The sequence below is a fragment of the Euleptes europaea genome, chromosome 2 (assembly GCF_029931775.1).
Source record: "Euleptes europaea isolate rEulEur1 chromosome 2, rEulEur1.hap1, whole genome shotgun sequence".
NCBI lineage: Eukaryota > Metazoa > Chordata > Lepidosauria > Squamata > Sphaerodactylidae > Euleptes > Euleptes europaea.
In genome coordinates, this window is record NC_079313.1 from 19,285,698 (window position 1) to 19,309,586 (window position 23,889).

The 23,889-nt window shown below is 45.4% G+C and overlaps 1 protein-coding gene across 1 annotated transcript; it reads left to right on the forward strand.

Moving 5' to 3' along the window:
- The first annotated feature begins 633 nt into the window (after positions 1-633).
- Positions 634-22,925, forward strand: LOC130493878 (dimethylaniline monooxygenase [N-oxide-forming] 2-like). The gene is made up of 8 exons (XM_056867498.1): positions 634-771; positions 3,424-3,612; positions 5,653-5,818; positions 8,467-8,609; positions 14,031-14,230; positions 18,170-18,525; positions 20,572-20,644; positions 22,574-22,925. The coding sequence occupies exons 1-8, from the start codon at positions 640-642 to the stop codon at positions 22,923-22,925; spliced, it is 1,611 nt and encodes a 536-aa protein (XP_056723476.1). The 5' UTR covers positions 634-639.
- The last annotated feature ends 964 nt before the right edge of the window (positions 22,926-23,889 follow it).

Below are 23,889 nucleotides of genomic sequence, written 5' to 3' on the forward strand. Positions count from 1 at the left end.
ATTGGACTCCATGGCATTGAAGTCCCTCCCCTCCCTAAACCCCGCTCTCCTCAGGCTCTGCCCCAAAAACCTCCCGCTGGTGGCGAAGAAGGACCTGGCAACCCTACTGATAGAACTGGTTGTGTGAATGAGCTTTCTGAATCGACAGGTCAGCAGAAGGGGTGATTTACCACCAGTTTGACATGACAACTCCGCTCTTTCCTTTCCCTTCCTGTTATGTGGAAAGAAAGCACAGTAGGCATAAACTGTAATTCTGTCCTGCATTAACCACTAGTGAACCTTGAGTCTTTTAATGATTAAGACATTCCCGTCAGTGTTTCTTCTCCCCTTCCTGATCCCTGGAATGGGTCTGCATAACAGAAGGGCTGCAGGCCATTTGCTGTCATCTTCCTCTGTAATAGCAGGAGATCTCCAGCTAGTACCTGGAGGTTGGCAACTAGGGTTTGACAATTGGACTCGATGGCACTGAAGTCCCTCCCCTCCTCAAACCCCACCCTCCTCAGGCTCCACCACTAAAATCTCCTGCTGGTGGCGAAGAGGGATCTGGCAACCCTATTGGCAACCCTACCCTCAGGGTGCTCTGAGTTGAGCTTCCGGTCCAAGAAAGATGGTCTTGATCTTTCCTCACTGCAGGGGACCATGGCCAAGAGAGTTGCTGTGATCGGTGCCGGTGTGAGTGGGCTGGCCTCCATCAAAGGCTGCCTGGATGAAGGCCTGGAGCCCACGTGCTTTGAGCAGAGCAGCGACCTGGGAGGGCTGTGGAGATTCACAGTGAGTAAAACGCTGAATGCTTCCCCCAGCTGTAAGCCACAGAGGTCCCTTAAAAGAAATTCAGGGAGAAGACTGGAAGAGTTGAACAATCAAAGGCTGACAAATATATATGTGCTCCATGTTTATACATGGGCAGCCTTAGGTTTCTGAGTTTCGTCCTTGGTAAAAAAGTAATATAACCATAGAGTTGGAAGGTGCCACCGGTGTCATCTAGTCCAACCCCCTGCCCAGTGAAGGATATTCACAACTACCTCCCCTCTACAACCACAGTGACCCCTACGCCAAGCCCAGAAGATGGCAAAAAAAACAAAACCCTCCTTGATCCCTGGCCAGTCTGGCCTGGAGGAAAATTGTTTCCTGACTCCAAGTGGCGATCGACACTACCCTGGGCATGCAAGAAAGGGTCACTGACACAACCCTTCCTGCCCCCTTCTCATGATCTGCCTAAGGTCATAGAATCAGCATTGCTGACAGATGGCCGTCTAGCCTCTGCTTAAAAACCTCTAGGGAAGGAGAGCTTACCACCTCCTGAGGAAGCCTGTTCCACTGAGGAACTGCTCTAGCTGTCAGAAAGTTCTTCCTAATGTTTAGCCGGAAACTATTTTGTCCCTGATTTGCTGATTGGGGGAAGGTGTTGGAGATGCCAGGTAAAAATATTTGGTGGTCCATTGGAATTCTTCAGCATCTTCCCTTGGTCTCCAGAAGTTAAATCTGAGTTTAAAAGGTGAATTCATCTTGACTCTGGCAAACATGCATGTAAAGGAACTTGAAGATGTCTGCACACAGCTTCCTCTCCATCCACCTCCATCGCCTCCTACCAATGAAATAATTCTTGCATCTTAAGTATACTCAACATTATTCTATAATTACTTCTAGATCTATAGTGAGATTGAACATCATATATGTAACATCTGCCTGCTGGGCAGATCAGTATCAGTATATATTTATTGCGGTCAGTTGACCAGTCCCACATAATATTCAAAGCTCTAAAACAGTCATGCTTCCAACCACCAAAAAGTACAAACACGGGAACGCATACTAATGGTTAAAATTCAATCATATACATTAAAAAACAAAACCCAATTAATATCCTTAATACATTATTTAGTAAAATCATAAGTCCCCATTAAGAGCTGGAAAAACAGTATGGGTCGATCTGGCCTTCCTTACATTGCATACCAGTCTACAAAACCTGGCCACTCTCTGGGCAGATCAAAAATGCCACAAAAGATGAGCCACCCAGGGTATATCTTTCTGAGGTAAACCCCACACAGGGGGAGACTGGAAATAAATGATGTTTGAACAGGGACTTGGCCCCTGGGTTGCCAGTTTATCTCCATACAGTTGCGGTAGCATGGGGGAGGGGGGCAGACACAAGCCAAATAGCATTGTGCAACACGGTGACATCACTTCCAGCTGGGAACTCAGAAGTGATGTCATCATATTGTGCAATGCTCTGGTGTTTCCCCTGATCTCTATGGTAAAAAACATAAGGATCAGAGGAATTCCTAGAGCATTGTGCGATGGGATGATGTCACTTCTGGGTTCCAGTTGCAAGTGACATTGTGGCATCCCACATTGCCATTCCTCCTCTATTTTTTGTTCTCACACTGTATGAAGCAGTGGCAGAGGCCAGAACTTGGAGGGCTGGAAGTTTCCCACCATGGTGGGCAAACTGGCACACTAACCTGCCCCTCCCTCCAAGATTGGAGGGAAAAGGGGGAGGTATGGCTCAGCCAGGCGCTGCTCTTCTTGGCACTGGGCTGGCTCAGCCCAGGTGGGAGGGGGCAGGCTATCTGCCCACCAGGAAAAGACCAAGTGTCTGTGATGGCCAATCTGCCCGTGACCCTATGTTTGCTCAAAAACAGACACACAAAACATTGTGGAAATACCTGGCCAACACTTTAGGTTGCCTAGAAACCCATGATGCTGCATGAAAATGTTTCTAAGGTAGGAACTGGACAGGGGGATAATTAGGGCTGGCAACCTCCAGGTAGTAGCTGGAGATCTCCTGCTTTTACAACTGATCTCCAGCCGATAGAGATCTGTTCACCTGGAGAAAATGGCCACTTTGACCATTAGACTCTAGTGCATTGAAGTCCCTCCCCTCCCCAAATTTCACCCTCCTCAAGCTCCGCCCCAAAAACCTCCCACTGGTGGTGAAGAGGGACCTGGCAACCCTAGGGATAATACAGCTGAGCGGGTGAAGGAGAGGGGAAATCAGGTGACTGGGCAGGTGACGAAGAGGGAAGGGAATGAAACAAAACGAGAAAGGAGGAAACATAGCATTGCCTGATCCCTCTTCACCACCGGTGGGAGATTTTTGGTGCGGAGCCTGAGGAGGGTGGGGTTTGGGGAGGGACTACAATGCCATAGAGTCCAATTGCCAAAGTGGCCATTTTCCCTAGGTGAACTGATCTCTATCAGCTGGAGATCAGTCGCAACAGCAGGAGATCTCCAGCTATTACCTGGAAGTTGGCAACCCTAGTTATAGTATCTAAATACCCCTCTGAACATAAATTTTATGGTGGGAGGGGGATAGCTGTGTTTTTCCTGCCTTTCTCATGGACTTCTGCTTGATTGTTGTTGAAAACAGGACATGGATGACATGGGCTGATCCAGCAAGGCTCTTGCTATGTTCTTCTCTTCCAGGAAAATGAAGAGAAAGGCAGGGCAAGCATCTACAAGTCGGTTGTCATGAATAGCTCCAAAGAGATGTCCTGTTTCAGTGACTTTCCGATGCCCGATCACTTTCCTAACTATTTGCACAACTCCAAGTTCCTGGAATATCTGCAACTTTATGCCAAGCGCTTTGATCTGCTCAAATACATCAGGTTCAAAGTACGTTGATGTACAACGATGAACAGCCTTTTCGACAATCTTTTCTTATCTAATTTCAGCAGCCCTTGGGGAGAAATATTATAAAGCCTGGTTCAATGTACTTGACATTATGTAAGCTAGGCCAGTGGTTCTCAACCTGGGGCCATGTCCCACCCCGGGGGGGGGACAGGATATTCCAAGGGGGCCACAGGTGAAAATTGCGTGAATGGGGGGCCACAGCATGAGACTCGGGGGCCACAGAGGGAAGTGAGAAGTGAAGAAAACAGAAACACATGAAAACCTAACACATGACTTTCTTCATTGCACTTCTATGCATCGTTTGCAGCTGTGGATTTTTGTATTGCTGTAATCTTGTGCAACAGTGGTAGAGGCTTTGTTCTCCCTTGTATGTGAACATTGTTGCTTATTAGCACGTTGCATTCCCTTTTTGTGGGGTATTTTTTGTAAACGTTTCCCAATAAGAACTGCATGTGTGCATTTTGTGTGGCGGTTTATGCTTCTTTGTCCCTTGGCTATTTACAAACAAAACATCCAAATAGCTACCTTTCCACCGGTAGGACAGGGGGGCCACAGGAAGGAAACAAGGTTGGAAGGGGGCCACGGTCGGAAAAAGGTTGAGAACGACTGACCTAGGCTGTACGTACTGGATGTATTGTAGCCATTGTTAGCGTACTGGGGCAGAGTTCCTATACATATTTGTCAATGTTCAGTAACAGAAAATTCAAAAAGGCGCTTGAAATGTGGAGGAGGAGGAGGAGGGCAAGCCAGGTGACCGAAACAGCATTTGATTTTGCTGACTCGCTCTTGGGTCTGTCAATAAATGGCAGAAGTGGGGGCAGGTAGCCTCAGCAGGTCCTACTGTCCATGTAAATTTGTACACACTCTATGCTTGCATCAAAGGGCCTATCTGTACAGCAAGCGCATACCCTCTTTTGCACCAATGTAATGGCGTTCTTGAAATACGGTAATCCTGGGAAACGATTTGATGAACACATGAACACACGAAGCTGCCTTCTACTGAATCAGACCCTGGGTCCATCAAAGTCAGGATTGTCTGCTCAGCCCGGCAACGGCTCTCCAGGGTCTCAGGCAGAGGTCTTTCACATCACCTACTTTCCTAGTCCTTTTAACTTAGGGTTGCCACCTGCAGGTTGGTAAATACTTGGACATTTTGGGGGTGGAGCCTGAGAAGGGCGGAGTTTGGAGAGAGGAGGGACTCAATGCCATAGAGTCCAATTGCCAAAGCAGCCATTTTCTCCAGGTGAACTGATCTCTATTGGCTGGAGATCAGTTGTAATAGCAGGATATCTCCAGCCATCACCTGGAGGTTGGCAACCCTCCTTTAAATGGAGATGCTGGGAATTGAAACTGGGATCTTGTGCATGCCAAAGAGATGCTCTACCACTGAGCCACAGCCTCTCCCCCATGATGAAGATATGAGGGTTCCTTGTAAAGTGTTCTCAGCCCCTTCCCTCTCAAAATAGTTTCCTTGTTCACTGGTAAGAAGGAATTAGTATGAAAAAGCACACAGTTTCAGAGTTGCCAATGTGTGTAAAGCCAGTGTAGTATGACGGTGAGAGGGTTGGACTGGGATCTGGGAGACCCTGGTTCAAATCCCCACGCGCCATAAAATTCACTGGGTAATAGGGTTGCCAACCTCCAGGTAGTGGCTAGATACCTCCTGCTATTACAACTGACCTCCAGATGACAGAGATCAGTTCCCCTGGAGAAAATGGCTGCTTTGGCAATTGGACTCTATGGCACTGAAGTCCCTCTCCTCCCCAAACCCTACCTTCCTCAGGGTGCGCCCCAAAAATCTCCAGGTATTTCCCATTCTGGAGCTGGCAACCCTACTGGACAACCTTGAGCTAGTCTCTCTCTCCCCCTCTCCCTGCCCCACAGCCTAACCTACCTCTCAGGGTTGTTGTGAAGATAAATGAAGGAGGGGGAGAATAATGTCTGTGGCTCTAAGCTTGCTGGAGGAAGTGCAGGGTTAAAATTTACTAAATAAATGATGCCCTTTTTTTGGCTTCTTGGCAGACTCCTGTTATCCATGTAGAAAAGAGCAAAGATTACTCAACCACTGGCCAATGGCGAGTTGTCACTCAGAGTGAGGAGAGCCAGGAATCGTTCATCTTTGATGCCGTTATGATCTGCATAGGCCACCAGATAGAAGCCTACATCCCACCGCTGAAGTGTTTTCCTGGTATGCAGGGGATCTTGCAACTTCACAAATGGTTGAAAATCTGGCAGTGGTTTGGATATTTGTACAAAAGGGTTAGAAAATGTAGTATCTGGGTGAATTACTGCATTTCACAGATTGGTAGGGTTGCCAACCTCCAGGTAGTGGAGGAAACCAAAAACAGCACGGGGCTCAAGATGCTCTATGAAAATACACTGAAACAAAATCAATTTTTTAACCCCAATTATTATATTGTTGTAAACTTAATATGTACAGAATTACAAAATTACACCTGACAGCCCTAAGCCCCATCAGTAGTGTTGCCAATTTCCAGGTAGTAGCTGGAGATCTCCTGCTATTACAACTGATCTCCAGCCAACGAAGATCAGTTCCCTTGGAGAAAATGGCTGCTTTTGCCAATTGGACTCTATGGCATTGAAGTCCCTCCCCTCTCCCAACCCCACCTTCCTCATTCTCCACCCCAAAAATCTCCAGGTATTTCCCAACCTGGAGCTGGCAAACCTACTAGCATTGCCAACCTCCAGGTACTAGCTGGAGATCTGCTAATACAACTGATCTCCAGTCGATTGAGATCAGTTCACCTGGAGAAAATGGCTGCTTTGGCAATTGGATTCTATGGCATCAAAGTCCCTCCCCTCCCCAAGCTCTGCCCTCCTCAGGCTCCACCCTAAAACGTCCCGCCGGTGGCGAAGAGAGACCTGGCAACCCTAAACTCTATATATTGGGAATGGGGTCGTCTCCAGCGTAGCCTGGCTGCTTCCACACAGAAGGAATTCTCAACGTTACTTCCATAGCAGTTGAAATTGCAAGGGCCTGTGTGCTGGCAATGCAGCTTCTATGCGTGACTGTTTTCTCACACTTTCCTCCTTTTTTTGACTTCCACACATGATCCACAGTGACTCCACATGAAAAGTGGTTGCGTGAACTCCTTCTTTCCTGCATTTGAACCTGGCCTTGACCTGGATGACCCAGGCTAACCCAATTTCATCAGATGTCAGTAGCTAAGCAAAGCTGGCTCTGGCTAGTACTTGGATGGGAGACCCCCGAGGAAGTCCAGGGTTGCTACCCAGAGGCAGGCAATGGCTTACCACCTCTGTTTGTCTCTTTCCTTGAAAACCCTATGGGGTTGCATAAGTTGGCTGCAACCTGATGGGACTTTCCACCACCAAAATGTACCCTGGACATGGATTTTACACAAAAGGTTGGGTAAACTACAAGTAAATTAAACAATGGAATATATTTATTACAAGGCAAATGCATATATTAAAAACAAGCTCTTAGGGCAACAGATACAGGGACGTTAATCGAAAAGAAGAAGGGTAGAAGAATTGGTTTTTATATGCTGACTTTCTCTACCACTTAAGGAAGAATCAATCCGGTTTATAATCACCTTCCCCTCCCCACAACAGACACCCTGTGAGGTAGGTGGGGCTGAGAGAGTTCGGAGAGAACTGTGACTAGCCCAAGGTCACCCAGCTGGCTTCATGTTTAGGAGTGGGGAAACCAACCCGGTTCACAAGACTGAAGTCCACTGTTCATGTGGAGGAGTGGGGAATCAAACCCGGTTCTCCAGATTAGATTCCACCCCTCCTAACCACCGCTCTTAACCACTACACCATGCTGGCTCTCCACATGCCAAATGCTTTTCAGCCCCCAGGCCTTCTTCAGTAGTCTGCTAAAACATATTATGCACACATAAATGATAATAAACAAATTGAACGAGCTTATATCAGCCCTGGCATCATGTATTATAACATATATTTCAAGTGGACTATACTAACAGAATGTTGCTTAAATATGTTTTGGATTGTAAAAGCACACATCTGTGGAATGCAGTTTAATCATTTCTTTCTGGAATGGGCTGGCATTACATACAAAGCATGCATATCAGTATCAACATAGAAAGAGAATCTTTTTATGTAATTCCAGCCCATTCCAAAAAGAAATAATTCAATTGCATTCCATGCATGTGTGCTTTTACAGTTCAAAACATATTTAAGCAACATTCTGTTAGCACTTGGAATACATCTTACAAGACATACCCAGGCTGATATAAAATTGTTCTGTTTATGATGGTTTATGTGTAGGGTTGCCAGCTCTGGGTTGGGAAATACTGGAGATTTGGGGGTGGAGCCTGAGGAGGGTACGAGTTTGGGGAGGGGAGGGACTTCATTGGGGTATAATGCCACAGAGTTCATCTTCCAAAGCGGTGATTTTCTCCAGATGAACTGAACTCTGTCATCTAGAGACAGTTGTAATAGCGGGACATCTCCAGCTACCACATGGAAGTTGTCAACCCTATTTATGTGTGCATAATATGTTTTACTAGACCACTGAAGAAGGCCTGGGGGAAGAAACGCGTTTGGCATGTGGTTTTAGATTATCAGCCCTGTATCTGTTGCCATAAGGGCTTGTTTTTAATCTATGCATTTGCATTGTAATAAATATATTTCATTGTTTAATTTTAGTTCATCCAACCTTTTGGGTACCCAGCTTTGTTTTGTTAGATTGGGTCTCATTCCCCTCTGTTTGGTCCATGAATTTTACAACCCAGCACTCTGAAATCATGGTTCAGAATTGGACATATCCCGAAGCTGAATTTCTTTTACAGTGCTGTAGTTGTTGTACTGTTGCGCTTTGTTTTATGGCAGGTTTTGAAAAGTTCAAGGGTAGCTATCTCCATAGCCAAAGCTATAAGAAACCAGACATATTCCGTGGGAAAACAGTGGTGATCATTGGAATGGGGAATTCAGCCGCAGATATTGCCGTGGAGGTCTGTCGGGAGGCAAAAAAGGTACAATTCTACCAACTATTTTGTCAGATTGCACAGAGAAGCCATTGAAATTCATAAACATCAGCACAACTTTAACAGAAAAGAGGAGAGTTTAAGAATGAATAAGGCTTGGCTTCCTGCCCTGAAAAACCTCCAGACAAAGACAACATTCAACAATAGCCATACAGATTAGCTTTGGATTACACACATTAACAGATCACTTCAGGATACAATGGTTCCATATTAACATACCATACCCTCATTAGCACATTATCTTGATACTTACAGGACAATACTTTTGCAGGACAATACTCAGCTCAAACCCAACCCCTTTCTGACTATATATTACTCTTCCTACACCCTTGACACTGAGAGACACTGTCCTTCAGTGTTACTACTCTGAAGATGCCTGCCACAGTTGCTGGCGAAACGTCAGGAAAGAAAATTCCAAGACCACGGTTACACAGCCCGGATAACCTACAAGAACCAAAAAAGGTATGGTTGTGAGAGAATTGAGGAGAGAGGATAAAACACTTCAAACAGGTCCTGCAGATCGTAGGATCATAGAATCATAGAGTTGGAAGGGACCACCAGGGTCATCTAGCCCAACCCTGCACTATGCAGGAAATCCCCAAATACCTCCCCCCACACCTCCAGTGACCCCTACTCCATGTCTGAAAGATGGCAAAAAAAGCTCCTCCAGAATCCCTGGCCAATCTGGCCTGGAGGAAAATTGCTTCCTGACCCCAAGTGGTGATCGGCACTATCCTGGGCATGCAAGAAAAGTCCATGAGAGCCAAACACTGATGCAAACATTCCTGCCCGCCCTTTCATGATCTCATTTTGTGGGATGTGTAAGATTTTAATTAATTTAATTCTAGCATATTAGAAAAATGTTATTTTTCTATTATATTTGTAAGCTGTGGTTATTTATATAAGTCAGTAGAAAATAGTCCTGTCTAACTTAAACTGAACAAAGCAGGTGATCTTTCGTATCTGGTACAGGATATCACCAAATAACAGATGAGATCATATACATGTGACCACAAAATGAGATCAGAGTTAGGGTGGATTTGAGAGGATAAATCTGGTCACAGAGGAGAGTGTATATTTACATCCAACAATTTTAGTAGGCACTGTAGATAACATTATTTGTTTTCAACTGATATCACAATGCAAACTATGATGGTTACACCAGCAGTATTGCAGTGTAGGGTTGCCAACTCCGAGTTGGGAAATACCTGGAGATTTTGGGGGTGGAGCCTGAGGAGGGCAGGGTTTGGAGAGGGGCGAGACTTCAATGCCATAGAGTCCAATTGCCAAAATGGCCATTTTCTCCAGGGGAAATGACCTCAGTTGCCTGGAGATCAGTTGTAATAGCAGGAGATCTCCAGACACCACCTGGAGGTTGACAACTCTACCCATCAGGTGAAGGCGGGCTAGAGAAGCTTGACAGATAGACGCCATTTATGCTTGTTAATTAGCAGCGAGTTCCAGGCTGAAGTGCCCCGCATAGTTTTTTTTAGTTTTTCACGCTGGACCGGCATTCATGAAGTGACTGCGAAGCAGGGGTATACCTGCTTCGCATTTCTTAAGAGCCCCTCTAACATGACCTTTTGTGTTTGCTCTGCCCCCACACAGAAGCATTTACTGAAGGAACCATGAAAGCATCACAAACTCGGCTTAGCTATGCAAACAACCATTGCCAGTGGCTATGCAAACAAAGGAGAAAAGGAGCAGGCCAGTGGGGTGTGTGGAATTTCTCCTTTTGCATCGGGACCGTGAATAGGCACTTTAAAGGTTTCATTTAAAAAAAAAAACAGCTTTGAGCAAGTATCAAAACTGACCCTGCATAAATGGCCAGAGAGAGGAAGAATAATTTTTTTTTGGGGGGGGGGGATTGTGCTTGCATCATTAGTTCCAAAGATTTTGAAATTCAGAGGGACTGTTAGATTATTATCATTACAAACCAGAGTTTACAATGTGGCATGGGAACGTCTGAGCTGCACAAAGCTCAGTCTGAGGCAGGATGTGTTGTGCGTAAGTAATCACACCTGCAGCAACTTTAGACATACTTGCATTTTACAGGCAAGCATGCATGCAAAAGCTGTTAGCTGGCAGAAGCCGCTTCTCAGTAACCCTTTCCCCTTCCCTGCATAACAGCCCGTTCTCCCTCCCCTTCAGCGAGTAACTAGTTTGCACCGAAGGACGCACACACACACACACATTCCAAGGGCTGGAAAAGTCTCCCCTTTGCACAAGGAGGGACCTGGGAGATCCTTCCCCTTTGCAATAAAGCTTTCGCTTTCAAGGGAACGCTCTGAACTCAATAGAATAGGCTCTATTCTATTGCAAAGAGCATACATGCATGCGCTCTGGCAAAGCTAGGATCGTCTGTTCAGAAAAAGTATCTTCTTCTGTTGGAATGTGAAAAATCTATATAATCTTTTGCTGTTGCCCCTCCTTGGTGTGAGACTGGATCTTAGTCCCTGTTGGCTTCAGATCCTGCTTTCACCCAGCTATGGTGTATTGATCAATAAAACTGGCTGTAAATTCAAACCCACCTCCTTCCCTCATTCTTTATCGGATTCTATGGGAATCGGGGAGCACATTATAATGCAATTATGCTTCTGGACAAGTGCACACTGGCGTTGTTAAGAGAAATTCCCTTAATTCCTCTTTACCCAATTTGTCCCTGAAATCCAACAATCCATTTCTTTTCCTCTTTTGGGGAATTTGCTGCCAGTTTCTAAACAATTCCATTTTGATCAAAGAGAAACTCGAAGAGGCGAGGGGCAGGAAGGGAGGTTCTGCAGAATTTAAGAATTTCACTTTGTAGATGCTCAGAGGCAGGGGATGCCTTCCCAGACCTTCCTACCCTTCTGCCAGAGCAGCACCTGTCGGGGTGTAACATAAAACAACCACAAGGACTAAAGTTACAGAAGGGTGCTCTTTAGGGATGCCAGCCTCCAGATGGGGCCAGGGGATCCCCAAGAATTACAGCTGAGCCCCAAACTACAGAGATCAGCTCCCCCGGATAAAATGGATGCTTTGGAGGGAGGACTGTTGAGATTAAATGCAAAAAGATCGTGATCTTGTGATTATGGATCACAAACACACACAAAGACTCTAAACACGTTGCTTTCTTTAACATAACAAATATGTACTATATTAAAGGGAGGGTAAACTTGGGATATAAAATAACTTCTAACTACAATTCATTTCTCTTCAACTCTTGCTGTCACATGGCTCATAACTAGAGGAAGAAGCGTTTAGTCATATCTTGTCTCTCTTATCAACAAAACTGCAGTTTAACTCCTGCTTCTTGGAATGCGACTGAACATCACGTAACCCACAATACCAGCTTAACTGACCAATTAACACTGGCTAAGTGGCCAGCACTGTTCCCCAATACCATGCAAACAAATATAAACATTTAACTGTTTTTGTGGTCCTGACATGGACAAAACCCGCTGTCTAATTCCCAACAAGGACTCTATGGCAATGTAACCTGCTGAGGTCCCTGTCCTTCTCAGGCTCCATCCCCAAATCTCCAGGAGTTTCCCAATCTGGACCTGACAACCCCTGGTGCTCTGATTTCTCTACCAAGTGAAATTACAGCTTTAAAACAGAATAAGAGGTCTCAGGGGCTATAGCTAAAAACGTGAATTTCGAACAAAAAAATTCCTTTCCCTATAACTATGCTAGCGCATGGAGTGCATTGAGATATTTCCAAAGAGTGTAGGGATGCATTGGTTGGCAGGTGGGTCAGCCAATGTCTGGGATCCAGCCCCTATGCTATACCAATGCCCTTACACTGTAACCAATAAAAGTTGTGGCATTTTCATTCCAACAAGTTGTCTGTGTCTTTAATTGCATGCCAGGGTCACTCCGCAAGGGTTCAGTCTGTATATTGCATGCTGGGGGCCAGTCACAGCTGGGGAGGGGTATGGCTCAGTGGTAGAGCCTCTGCTTGGCATGCAGAAGGTCCCAGGTTCAATCCCCGGCATCTCCAGTTAAAGGGACCAGGCAAGTAGGTGATGTGAAAGACCTCTCTCTGCCTGAGACCCTGGAGAGCCGCTGCCGGTCTGAGTAGACAGTACTGACTTTGATGGACCAAGGGTCTGACTCAGTATAAGGCAGCTTCTTGTGTTCATGTGTCATGGGGGGACATGGGTTGGGTAGCTAGCTCCTGTCACTTCCCCAGTTAGGCGCTGGCTTGGCCAACTGCTGCTCTCAGACCCCATTTGCAAACATTCATGTATTGTTGCAGGTGTGAATAAAGAGAAGTCGTACATGCTCTGTTGGGAAAAGTAGCCTCAAGGCCGAGATCTTGAGTTAGTGTAGTGTAGTGGCTAGGACTGGGGAGACCTAGAGTTCAAATCCCCACTCTATGTAGCTCATTCAGTGACCTTGGGTCAAGCAGCCTCTCTAGGGTTGCCAACCTCCAGGTGGCAGCTGGAGATCTGCCGCTATTGTTGTGCCTAAAACGTTACCCCAGGTAGATCTGATCAAGGATAACACACTGGAGATCAGGAATTACTTTTACAGCTTATGCTATTTAATGGTACCAGTTTAACAGTACAAGCTGGGATCAAGTTTCTCCAGCCGAAACCAAGAGAAAGAATCACACTCCAGTTCAGCATTGATCAACTTTTATACACTTCTAACAATTGTCTTCAATAAAGATACATTTCTAATTTTCCCATGGTGTCGTTCTTGGCTATTGAAATCAGCAACTCAGCAACTTTGGCAGCGAGCGGTTCTCTAATTGTGCATGCGTTAGGTCCAAACAGAGAGTCCCCTCTCCGGGAACATCGGAGTCCCTTTAACTAGATAACAAGCTAAATGCCGGCAGCTGTTACTTGTTGCAGTTAGAGGAATGTGTGCGTGCTTTATGCAGACTAAGTGAATGGAAAGGAAGATGAAAAGAGAAGAAGGGGGCGGTTCTTGACCCATGTTTATCTACACAGGTGTCACGTCTAAAAGGAGGATTCCTGCACCTGTTTATGTACACAGGGGCAGTTTAGAGTGCTACAGGTAAAAGACCTTTATTAGGAGCACTTCACTATTACAACTGATCTTCAGGCAACAGAGATCAGTTCACCTGGACAAAACAGCCACTTTGGAAAGGGAACTCTATGGCATTGAAGCCGCTCCCCAAACCTCGCCCTCCTCAGGTTCCACCTTCAAAATCTCCAGGTATTTCCCAACCAGGAGCTGGCAACCCTAAGCCTCTCTCAACCTAACCAGGAGCTGGCAACCCTAAGCCTCTCTCAACCTAACCTACCTCACAAGGGTTTTAATGAGGACAAAATTAGAGAGAGAGAACTCCTTGGAGGAAGGCTGAGGTAAAAATGCATTGTTGGATCAACTAGGACAGCTTAGTTGACCCTGGAATGTCATTAGCCTTCTTAATCTCCTTCTTTTGTTTTCCGGCAGGTGGTTGTGAGCACAAGTGGGGGCTCCTGGGTAATGAGCCGCGTGTTCGACAGCGGCTATCCCTGGGACATCGTCCTTCATACTCGCTTCAAAAACCTGCTTGTCAATCTCCTCCCTTTGGGCATCCTGCGATGGATGCTAGCACAGAAGATGAATGGATGGTTTAACCATGAAAACTATGGTCTGGTGCCTCAGAACAGGTATAGAAAGCTAGAAAAGAACCACTACAAATCCGTTTTAATATTCAGTTGTTTAGCTGTAATTGATATTCTACCTCACAGGTTTGAGCCTGTTGGAAGAAGGGTGAGATTGAACTGTGATTATAACAATGACATTAAAGATAAAGGTAAAGGTCCCCTGTGCAAGCACCGGGTCATTCCTGACCCATGGGGTGACGTCACACCCCGACGTTTACTAGGCAGACTTTTTGTTTACGGGGTGGTTTGCCAGTGCCTTCCCTAGTCATCTTCATTTTACCAACCTCGGAAGGATGGAAGGCTGAGTCAACCTTGAGCCAGCTACCTGAAACCGACTTGCATCGGGATCGAACTCAGGTTATGAACAGAGCTTGGACGGCAGTACTGCAGCTTACCACTCTGCGCCATGGGGCTCCTTACCATCTCTAAATCACGTATTTGCCATTTTCTTTCCCTTTTGTCCACCAGTTCTGTCACCATTGTTAATCTTTCTTCTGTCTCCATTTTTTGAAATATGCGGTTGTTGCTTTTTAGACTGTTTGGCCCAGAGGAAGGACTCAGCCTCTGAGAAGGTTGTTGTGGTGTCCCTGTGTAGATCACTGCTCTGGCCATGCCCTTTTGTAGCAGGTGATAATGTTTTTAAAACATTATCACCCGCTGGCCTTAACACAGAGTTTGAATTATCTTGTTTTCTATAGGATGCATTAGGTAAAGGTATGTCTCTTTAAATCAAATGAAACATGTTGTTTATGCAGTACAGCTGGATCTCCACCAGCTGTGTTAATAATGAAGGAAGTAGACTAGCTCTAATTTGTAGGCTTTCCAAAGGAGACCCCCGAGACGGGTAGACTGACTATTTGGTGGTGAGCATGAGATTCTTTATGTCTAACTTATGTTAAATTGTAATAATGGAGATGGTTTGTTTTTTGTTAAATATTGTCAGTGAGTATACACATTTGTATTTCAGAGGTATTAGTACCCATGAAAGTGTAAAAAGTGGGCAATTCGCCTTTATTTACAATAGTCCAGCTGAAGAAGCTGAATAGGCAAAACGCACACTGATCCGGAGGTGGCGTCCGACTCTGGGTAACACCCGACTCTGATCAACGCCTTCACGTACAAAAAACCTCTCTTCGGGAACGAGACCCGTGAAAATTACGACCGTGAGCGGAGCAACTCATTTCTCCAAAAGATCTCTTAATGGAAAACTTCATTCTTTTGTGAGAACTTTTTTCCAGAGACTGGAGTCATTGTTCAAGAAATCCCCCCACTAGGGATTTTCTCACTAAGAAATTGTACTTTGCCTTTGGCTAATTAGCTATGTATACGTATGTTTAGAATATTGAATAGAGTGTAGATTGTAGAAATTAGTGATAAGTATTCTTTGTGTAGATTGTAGAAGTTAATGATAAGTATTCTTTATTTTTTGAATTGTAGTAAAAATTCTAACGGTAACCATTTATAGAGCCAGAGTGCTGTTTTTTCTGCTTAGCAACATTGTTTATTCAGCATAGGGTTTTTTTGCATTTAAACCTCCAGGTGGTGGCTGGAGATCTCCTGCTATTACAACTGATCTCCAGGCGACAGACATCAGTTCCCCTGGAGGAAATGGCTGCTTTGGCAATTGGACTCTATGACATTGAAGTCCCTCCCCTCTCCAAACCTCACCCTCCTCAGACTCCACCCCCAAAATCTACAGATATTTCCCAGCTTGGAGCTGGCAACGCTATTCATGTTACCATTGTGGGTCTCACTGCAGAGACGTCCTCACATGAGGAAAAGATGGAGGCAGAAAGCAGACTGAGGGCAGAGGAGCAGCAGGCTGCAGAGCAGCCACAAGCAGGAGAGCAACCACAAGCCGAAGAAACCTCACCATGTTCCCAGCCTTCTGGCTCAGGGGAGTCAGCTGTGCCTGAGGCCCAGGCAGCGCCAGCGCCACCACATCAAATGGGTTACCAAAGCCTCTGGAATGCCAGCGTCAGAGACTCAGGTCATTTATGCAAGGGAATTTTACCTGAGGTCCGTTGCTCGCTGGACCCACACTTTCCTGTTGGGAGTCTATGCACCAGAAGTCTCCAAGCTCAAATCAGGATGCATTTGAATCCCCGTCCCTTGAAATGCTGCTTCGTAATTGGCTGTAGTGAGAGAAAAGTTCCCTTCCCCCCAACCCAATTGCTGCATAAAAAAGCACTTTAAGAACAAAAAAACCAAAAAAATTGAGCAATCAGAAGGGGGGGAGAAATCCAAGCCTGTACTTTGTTTGATTGCCATTACCCTGACCTTGGAACTGGACCTGACTCTGCATTCAATTGCCCTTCTGATGCTTAGGAACTGGATTAGAATAAACAGTGCCTGACCTTGGGCTGGCTTTCTGATGCTATCTGCCTCTGGCCCTGCTCTCAGCTGGCATCCCGAATAGTTACATCCAATATACACACAGCTGAGCATGACATTTAAACCCCATTCTTGTCCAGGTACTGATCCCCAATTCACTCTTTCTTACAATCAGATGGACACGCATACATGCAAAATACATGTGCATACTCTAATGTGTGAACAGGAATCATGTCAAAGAGCCAATGCATGTTCACTTTACAAATGAAACAAGCAACCAGTGCCTGGATAAACAAAGGGGTTTAAATCATTCATTCAGTTGTTCATGCATAGAATGCAATATGAGAATTATTCAATATGCATATAAAGAAAAATCAAGTATACATTGTATACAGAAGGGACAAGTGTTCACTATAATTTGTGAAGAGGGCTATTAGTGTTTGCCACATATTTTAAAAGCGTGTCTTTGGAAGTGCAGGAGTGGCAGATATCTGAGGCTCAGCTATCAGAATTTTGAGAACCACTGATATACACTTAGGGCTGTTTAGCTTAGAAAGAAGGTGGTAAAGGGGAGATATGATAGAATATAAAATTATGCACAGTATGGAGAGAGTGGACAGGGAGAAGCTTTTTTCCCTCTCTCATAATATCAGAATGCGGAGTCATCTGCTGAAGTGGGAGGGCGAGAGATTCAAAACAGATAAAAGGAAGTATTTCTTCACACAACGCATAGTTAAATTGTGGAACTTCCTGCCCCAGGATATGGTAATGGCTGACGTTGGAAGGCTTTAAGATGGGAGTGGACATGATCATGGAGGATAGGGCTATCCATGGCTAGTCAAAATGAATACTGGTCATGATGCATACCTATTCTCTACAGTATCAGAGGGCTTTACATCCATATTTGATGGACCCTATCTATTCACAATTAGTGCCATTACCCACTTTCAGACAATCACCCTACTCACAGGTCTTTTATGCATGGGCACTTTGACTTACTTTCTGGGGTTATGCATGAGTTTTCTGTCCCTTAGAGATGACCTCGTGCCCAGCCTGCACATTGTCTGGGTCTTCCCAATCCTATTCTAATGTGATTCTTCGATCTCCCCTGAGATCATCCCGGGTCAAATTGTCCCCATTTCCATGCATAAGCCAAAGTGCAGGAGAGGGGAGCTGGAGGTGTGTGTGACATTTTTCTCACAGTAAGCCCTACAGCCAATTACAAAGCAGAGTTTTCAAGGGGCACGGACTCAAACACTACCAGATTTGAGCTGGTGATTCTGCAGTACTCCAGAAACCCTAGGACTTTCTCTGGGGCAAACAACATCATGCATAGCATTTTTAGGATTTGGAACATAAAAGTGTGGGTCAAGAGAGCCTCGAACTCCAGGTAAAACTCCAATGCATAAAAGACCATAGTTAGTTTAATTAAACCATTGTTTGGTATGACCTCTCTGAACTGAGCCACAAGTGAAATACTTTTGTATACTAGAAAGCACTCTATAAATGCTAGGTTTTTATTAATAATTATAATAATTAATGAACATTCCTTCCAGCCCTTCCAGTCTCTCTGTAATGCTGGTTTCTCTCCTATTTCTTGTCTTCCAGGCTCCTATTGAAAGAGCCGGTGTTTAATGATCAACTGCCAAGCCGCATCCTCTGCGGTGACATAATGGTGAAACCGCTGGTCAAGGAATTCACCGAAACCTCCGCCATTTTTGATGATGGCACCGTTGAAGAGAATGTGGACGTTGTCATCTTTGCAACTGGCTACACCACGATATTCCCCTTCCTGGACGAGTCTGTGATCAAGGTGGAAGACAATCGTGTGGCCTTATATAAACACGTCTTCCCTCCTCACCTGGAGAAGCCCACCTTGGCTGTCATTGGCCTCATCCAGCCCCTTGGGCCCATCATGCCCACCTCAGAGCTACAAGCACGGTGGGCGACACGAGTTTTCAAAGGTATGTGGAGAACGGAGGGGGAGAGGGGGGTTCACGTGTATCTAATATCACAGTGTGATATGGTGGCTAAGAAGGCCCATGCAATTCTGGGCTGCATCAATAGGAGTATTGTGTCTAGAGCAAGGGAATTAATATTACCACTGTATTCTGCATTGGTCAGACCTCTCTTGGAATACTGTGTCCAGTTTTGGGCTCCACAATTTAAGAAGGATGTTGACAAGTTGGAGCGTGTCCAGAGGAGGGCGACCAGAATGGTCAAAGGTCTGGAATCTATGCCCTATGAGGAGAGATTTAAGGAGCTGGGTTTGTTTAGTCTGGAGAAGAGAAGGTTAAGGGGTGACATGATAGCCATGTTTAAATATTTGAAAGGATGCCATGTTAATGAGGGAACTAGCTTGTTCTCTGTTGCTTCAGTGACTAGGACATGGAGTAATGGATTTAAACTAAGAGAAAAGAGTTTGTCATCCTTTTTGTACAAAATCCAGTTTTGCCCTTGAAATGTGAACAGAGATTATTTCACCCAAAATAATAGGTAACTTAGTTAAATAATGATTTTCAACTATTCCAAATGTGACACATTTGGCCTTGGATTTCTATCGATCCGGGACATTTTTAGGCTACCCTTCCTCCACGCAGCTCAGAACGGTGTACATGGTTCTCATTTTGTATGTGATATAGCTTAGGCTGAGAAAGGGACACAGTGACTGACCCAAGATCACCCAATGAATTTCATGGCACAGGGGGGTGGGGGGTTCTCCTGATCTCACACATGAACACACACATGAAGCTGCCTTATACTGAATCAGACCCTTGGTCCATCAAAGTCAGTACTGTCTACTCTGACCAGCAGCAGCTCTCCAGGATCTCAGGTAGCAAAGGTCCCTTTTAGAGAAATTAGGATGCATTGGATATTCTCCTAGTAGATTTGTAGATTTGGGTTATTACAACTCTGAACCTGAAATCAAGCAAAGGATTCGGGACACTGAACTTCAACACCATTTAAGTTCTGTTGCAAAATGTCATCTCTTTGGGTACAAGAAATTGGTGTTGTCAGACTATTTAGCTAATTGATTGATTCCCAAATGCAGGATAGCTTTCACTCTGGCTTGTCTCGATGTTTTTCCATCTGCTTTATTAGAATGGAGATACCTTGGTGTGCCAGCGTGGTGTACCCTGGTGTGCCAGCATGGTGCACTGGTCAAGAGTGGCATAGTGGTTAAGAGCGGTGATTTGGAGCAGTGGACTCTGATCTGGAGAACCAAGTTTGATTCCCCACTCCTCCACATGAGTGGTGGAGGCTAATCTGGTGAACTGGGTTGGTTTCCCCACTCCTACACGAAGCCAGCTTTGGCAATTGGACTCTGTGGCATTGAAGTCCCTCCCCTCCCCAAACCCTGCCCTCCTCAGGCTCCACCCCAAAATCTCTAGGAATTTCTCAATCCAGAGCTGGCAACCCTATCTCCACTAGAGATTGGGGAAACCGGGAGAAATGGTCAAGAACATAAGAACATAAGAAAGGCCCTGCTGGATCAGACCAAGGCCCATCAAGTCCAGCAGTCTGTTCACACAGTGGCCAACCAGGTGCCTCTAGGAAGCCCACAAACAAGATGACTATAGCAGCATCCTACCTGTGTCTCACAGCACCTAAGATAATAGGCATGCTCCTCTGATACTAGAGAGAATAGGTATGCAGCATGACTAGTATCCGTTTTAACTAATAGCCATGAATACCCCTTTCCTCCACGAATATGTCAAAAAAGACCTCCCCTTTGTCTTTTATCAAATGCTGAAAGGATCCAACCCAACAATAACATTTATATCCAGAAGCTGCACTTTATTAATGGGGGAAAGATTTAATGACTATATTAGGCCAACCATTCTGGTAAGAGGAAATCCATGTGTGTGTGAAATACTTTTTTTAAAAAAAATGGGGCGAGGAACAATGAAATGAGACAGGGTTGGTCTCCATTGCTACAACTTGCTAGGGGAAGGAAGTGCTGTAGCCATCTTTGTCTTCAACATCACCCTTTCCCCTTTCTTTTCTAGGGCAGAGTGTGCTGCCTTCCGAGAACACCATGGTGGCCGACACTATCAAAAGGAATGAAAAGAGGGTCCAATGGTAAGGGAAAGAGCCCTTCCTTTTTTGGCTGAGCTCAGCTTAAGGTCAGGTTAGGGTTTCCAGTCTCCAGGTAGGGCCTGGAGATCTCCCAGAATTACAACTGATCTCCAGATAACAGAGATCAGTCTCCCTGGATAAAATGGCTGCTTTGGAGGGTGGACTCTATGGCATTATACCCTTCTGAGATCCTTCCCCTCCTCAAACCCCACAGTCCCCTGGAAGCAATTTTCTCCAGGCCAGATTGGCCAGGGATCCTGGTAGGGTTGCCAGTCCCTATTTGCCACTGCAAGATTTTGGGGGCAAAGCCTGAGGAGGGCAGGGTTTGAGGAGGGGAGGGACTTCAATGCCATAGAGTCCAATTGCCAAATCGGCCATTTTCTCCAGGTGAACTGATCTCTATCGACTGGAGATCAGTTGTAATAGCAGAAGATCTCCAGCTAGTACCTGGAGGTTGGCAACCCTAGATCCCGGAGGAATTTTTTGCCATCTTCTGGGCATGTAGGGGACATTGAGGGTGTGGGGAGGAGATAGTTGTGATTTTCCTGCATTGTGCAAGGAGTTGGACTAGATGACCCTGGAGGTCCCTTCCAACTCTATGTTTCTATGATTCTACCCCTAAATTTCCTGGAAATTTCCAACCCAGAATTGGCAACCCTAGGTCAGGTAGGCAGATTGGTACCCACAGATTCTCACTGCAACACATCTGCTCAGTAATATAGCCCAGATGGACAGAGAGACGCACCTTCCTTGGATACAGTCTGGGCAAGGCTGGGAAATTATACTTACGTCGGATATTTATACACCACTTTTCCAAAATACAAGGAGAACTCAAAAGGGCTTACAAGATATAAAATTAATTATACAAAAATCAGCAACAACCCCCCAACAGAACTAAGAATTGTAAAATATCAACCTGATAAAATAGGTAGCCTCAAACAATAAATAAATGGCAATCTTAAAAACAATAACATGGACACATCAGAACAAATGCAAAGAGCCAACCCAGTCAAAAAAGACATTTCCACAGGATTAAACAGACGAGACTGAGAGCATACCTCTTGTCCCATCCATGAGACGCAAATGGCATGATCATAAAAGTCCAATTTGCATTGAGTCCAGTCAGGGAAGGGAAAGAGTGTTTAGATCCTTCAACTTCTCCTTGGTTGTGCTAGTTCAAATTGAGATTCCTGCTCTGCTACTAGTATCTTAAAGGAGAATAGCCGTGTCCTTTATCAACATACTTTTCTTTTCACTTTAAAACATTAATACAGAAACCAAATGGAAACAGCTGCAATGCCTTCTCTGGCCACCCATAGTATCAGTGCAGAAAAATGACCAGCAGCTGCTCCCTCTAGCTCAAAGCTTCTTAAACTGTGGGTCACGATCCCATATGGGGTCGTGCAACTGAATGTGGGGGTCGCAGAAAATTTGGCAACGGTATGCAAATTTGCTTCCTTCTTTAATGAATGGTAAAATTATATGTATACCAAATAATTGTTTTAAAATAAATTTCTTTATGATTTATTATCAGTAAATGTTTGATTTGTATACCTATTTTATATACCTATATACCCAGGGTCCCGTAAAAATTCTTGGTTGAAAAGGGATCGTGAGTGGGAAAAGTTTAAGAAGCCCTGGTCTAGATGAAGTACAGAGAGTAAGCTTTTTGAGTTCCACTACTACACGCTCTGTTTGAGACCTTTTGACACTTCACAATTTCAGAGTTGACATTGTAGGTCCATTTGAAATACTAAGGACTTTCCCAAATAATTAAGAAAATGGACTTTCTTTGTAATACCCTACCTGCACCACCCTCAATCCAGTGCTAGTCTTGCAATATCCACTGCTGCATAATGGAGAGGAGGGATAGCTGTAAATTATCGGGGACAGAAACGAGTGACCTCTCCATCTCTCCCTTCCTCTACCAAGGTTCGGCACCAGCCGCAGCCAGTCCATACAATCAGAGTACATCAACTACCTGGATGAGCTTGCCATCGGCGCTGGAGTGAAGCCAAACCTGTTCGCGCTGCTGCTGAAGGATCCCAAGCTGGCCCTGACCGTCTTCTTTGGGCCCTGCACCCCGTTCCAGTTCCGCTTGGTGGGACCGGGGAAGTGGGCTGCAGCCAGGAAGGTCATCCTCACCCAGGAAGAACGCATGCTCAAGCCCACGAAAACACGAGTTGTGGCCAACTCTACAAATTACACTCCGGTGCTTCTGCTTAAAATCCTCGGTCTCCTTGCTCTCTTGGCAGCAGTTTTTCTTTCCTTTGTCCAGCACTGAGCTCAGCCCAATAATAATGAGGGATTGTATGCTTGCGAGCAGTTGTATGAGCTTCCTATAATAATCTGATTCTTCTCTGCACATGGAGGGTTCAGTGGGGCCATGCAGCCAGTTCTGTATCCCTCTGGGGCCCCCACTAATATAATTCCAGCTTGTTTTACATACACACTAGTCATAGGGTGGCCAGCTCCGGGTTGGGAAATACCTGGAGATTTTTGGGGCGATGCCTGAGGAGGGCAGGGTTTGGAGAGGGGAGGGACTTCAATGCCATAGAGTCCAGTTGCCAAAGCGGACATTTTCTCCAGGTGAACTGATCCCTACTGGCTGGAGATCAGTTATAATAGTGGGAGATCTCCAGCTAGTACCTGGAGGTTGGCAACCCTAACGAGTTGTCAAGTTGCAACTGACAGTGACTCCAGCAAGGGGCTTTCAAGGCCATCGCCTACCTCTGCAGAGCCTTCCTCGGTGGTTTCCCATGCAAGTATCGACCCTGCTTAGCTTCTGAAATCTGACAAGATTGGGCTAGACAGTACGATTCCAACCCCTCCAGTTTGTTTTAGCAACTGGGAAAAGGTAAAAGGAGGAACCTGGAATAGATGGCATTTGGAAATTATGAAACAGAAAAAGGTGCACATTTATTTATTTTTTAAAGAGAGAGGCAAAGATGAAGGGTGGGTGGTGGGCCATCTCTGGTGGAGCCATTCTATGGTCCCCCTGTACTGGCAGCCAGCTAACACCAGTGTTACGCTCTGCCAATGAGGCTGTGCCATAGTGCAGATGGCACAGACCCTAGCATACGTCAAGATATGGCAGCACAGGCAATTTTGGCCATTTATGCATGGCTGTTTTCCTCGCGGTCACCCTGCTGACTGCTTTGGGGCTTTGCTTTGATTATGTATGCGCTTTCCAACTGTCAGAGGTCACCTCACTCTCCCCGCTCCTTTCTGCGCATTTTGCCCATGTT